We start from the raw sequence: 2,447 nt of genomic DNA on the forward strand, positions 1-2,447 counted from the left end.
TATGGTATTTGGAAAAGGAAACACCGTTCAAGAAGCTAAGATTGACCATGACAATAAGCTGAATGCCCTTCTGCAACAAGCTCAGCTTAAAGGGTTAAAGTTTAACAAGGATAAGTGTAAAATAGGTGTAGAAAAAATTCCATACATGGGACATCTCATTACAGCAGATGGGTTGTGTCCTGATCCTAGCAAAGTAGAAGCCATAAGAAAACTTTCAGCTCCTACTTCAAAAGAAGAAGTCAAGAGATTTTTAGGCTACGTTGTGTATTTATCAAAGTTTCTACCAAGACTCTCAGAAGTAGCAACACCGCTTAGAAATTTGTTGAAAGATGATAGTAAGTGGGTATGGGACAGCCCACAGAAAGATGCTTTTCAAAAGTTGCTCAAGATGGTCCAAGAAGCTCCAACATTAAAGTACTTTGACCAGACACAGAGTTGTGTTGTGCAATGTGATGCTAGTCAATATGGCCTAGGAGCTTGCCTAATGCAGCAAGGTAAGCCCGTTGCTTATGCTTCAAGAACATTGACTAAGACTGAAGTTGCCTACGCACAAATTGAAAAAGAGTGTCTAGCTATTGTGTTTGGACTTGAACGCTTTGAACAGTATTTGATGGGACATAGAGATGTTATAGTTGAATCCGATCACAAGCCCTTGGAGGCAATATTCAAGAAGCCCTTGATTTCAGCTCCTAAGAGACTGCAAAGGATGCTTTTACGACTTCAAAAATACAGCTTTTGTGTACAATACAAACCAGGCACATCAATGCATGTAGCAGATTTTCTGCCTAGATCGCCTCTTAAAGAAACCGGCAGAGAAACAGTTGACGACCTAATTTTTCAAGCAGAGTTAGAGAACATTAACGATTTAGACAACATAAATATTACCGATGAGAGGATCAAGGAGATAAAAGAAGAGTCAAGTAAATGCCCTGTTATAAATAATCTTGTGGACACGATTAAAAAAGGGTGGCCTGAGAAACGTACTCATGTTCCTCAAGATCTAAGGAATACTGGAGTGTTAGAGATGAATTATCAGCGGTAGATGGAATCGTAATAAAAGGAGACCGTATAGTAGTTCCACGTTCTTTGAGACCTGCCATGCTTAAAATTCTACATTCTTCTCACCAAGGAGTCGAGTCTTGTTTAAGAAGAGCAAGAGAAGTGTTATTTTGGCCGGGAATGGCTGGAGATGTTCAAAGAACTGTTGAAACATGTTGGCCTTGCCAAAAGTACGCTCCAGCTCAGAAATCGGAACCCTTACAGCCTCATAATACTCCAACAAGAGCATGGCAAAGAGTTGGAATTGACTTCTTCCAGCTGGGCAGTGACCACTTTCTTATAATGTCAGATTACTTTTTATCATTTTTTGAACTTAAGAAAGTGAATTCACTAAAAACAGAAGGCCTGATACAGTTTTGTAAAGAACAGTTTGCTCGTTACGGAATACCAGACGTGGTTGTTTCTGACAGTGGTACTCAACTTGTTAGCCAAGACTTCAAGCTTTTTGCCCAGACTTGGATGTTTAAAATTGTTGTTTCTTCACCACATAATCACCAATCCAATGGTAAGGCAGAATCAGCAGTTAAAATTGCAAAGAGAATGCTAAAGAAGGTAAAAGAAAGTAAAGAAGACTTTCAATCAGCTCTATTAGAGTGGAGAAATACACCACTGGCTTACTTGGGTGCAAGTCCTGTGCAGTTGCTAATGTCAAGATCAACAAAGACTCGTTTGCCCATAACAGAAATGAAACTAAATCCAAAGATACACATAGGAGTCACAGACAAGTTGAAGGAAAAACAAGAAAAATACAAGAAACACTATGATAAAGGCACTCAGGCATTGGACCCACTTAAAGTTGGACAAAAGGTATTGATACAGAAGAGACCAGACATGAAAGCAGAACCATGGACGCCTGGCGTAATACCCTGACCTGTCCAATTCCTTAAGGCAAAGGACTACGGACGGAGAGATCATGTATCATGTATGTATGTATGTAAAGATAGGCAAATGAACAACTGATGAATTAGGCCTACGGTTGTTTTGGAGCCATGTTGTTCTGTTTTACAGATTAATAGTTTCGTAGTCGCCAGAGTACTATAACCACTGTTTTTATGAATTTAAATATCAGTAGTATATTGGGAATAATTAAAATACCTTGTTTCACCTAGGTTTTTTGTTATTATAGTTACTAAATTGCAAATAAAATGCATTAAAAAATGGTTACAAAAAGTTATGGGTATTACGGCAGAGTATTCTATGGATGTAATTTAGATAACTAAAATATATTTACTTTATCTATATTTTTTATTAATTTATACAAATGTAAATGAAATGAAAAATCGTTTACTTTTTCAGGCAAAGTTAGGGCCACATGGTCCTTTCTTACGCTTAACCTGACATTCAAAAAATAACAAAAATAATGTTACATTGGGAGAACTTAATCTAAT

General features: G+C 37.5%; 1 protein-coding gene across 1 annotated transcript; it reads left to right on the forward strand.

The window, feature by feature from the left end:
• Nucleotides 1-1,179: 1,179 nt before the first annotated feature.
• Nucleotides 1,180-1,929, forward strand: LOC129003580 (uncharacterized protein K02A2.6-like). The gene has a single exon (XM_054431877.1). It carries the CDS (start codon nt 1,180-1,182, stop codon nt 1,927-1,929), a length of 750 nt encoding a protein of 249 aa, XP_054287852.1.
• Nucleotides 1,930-2,447: the final 518 nt, after the last annotated feature.

Source organism: Macrosteles quadrilineatus, unplaced genomic scaffold (genome assembly GCF_028750875.1).
Source record: "Macrosteles quadrilineatus isolate MER2022 unplaced genomic scaffold, UCM_ALF_1.0 Scaffold_9__3_contigs__length_116548681, whole genome shotgun sequence".
Taxonomy (NCBI): domain Eukaryota; kingdom Metazoa; phylum Arthropoda; class Insecta; order Hemiptera; family Cicadellidae; genus Macrosteles; species Macrosteles quadrilineatus.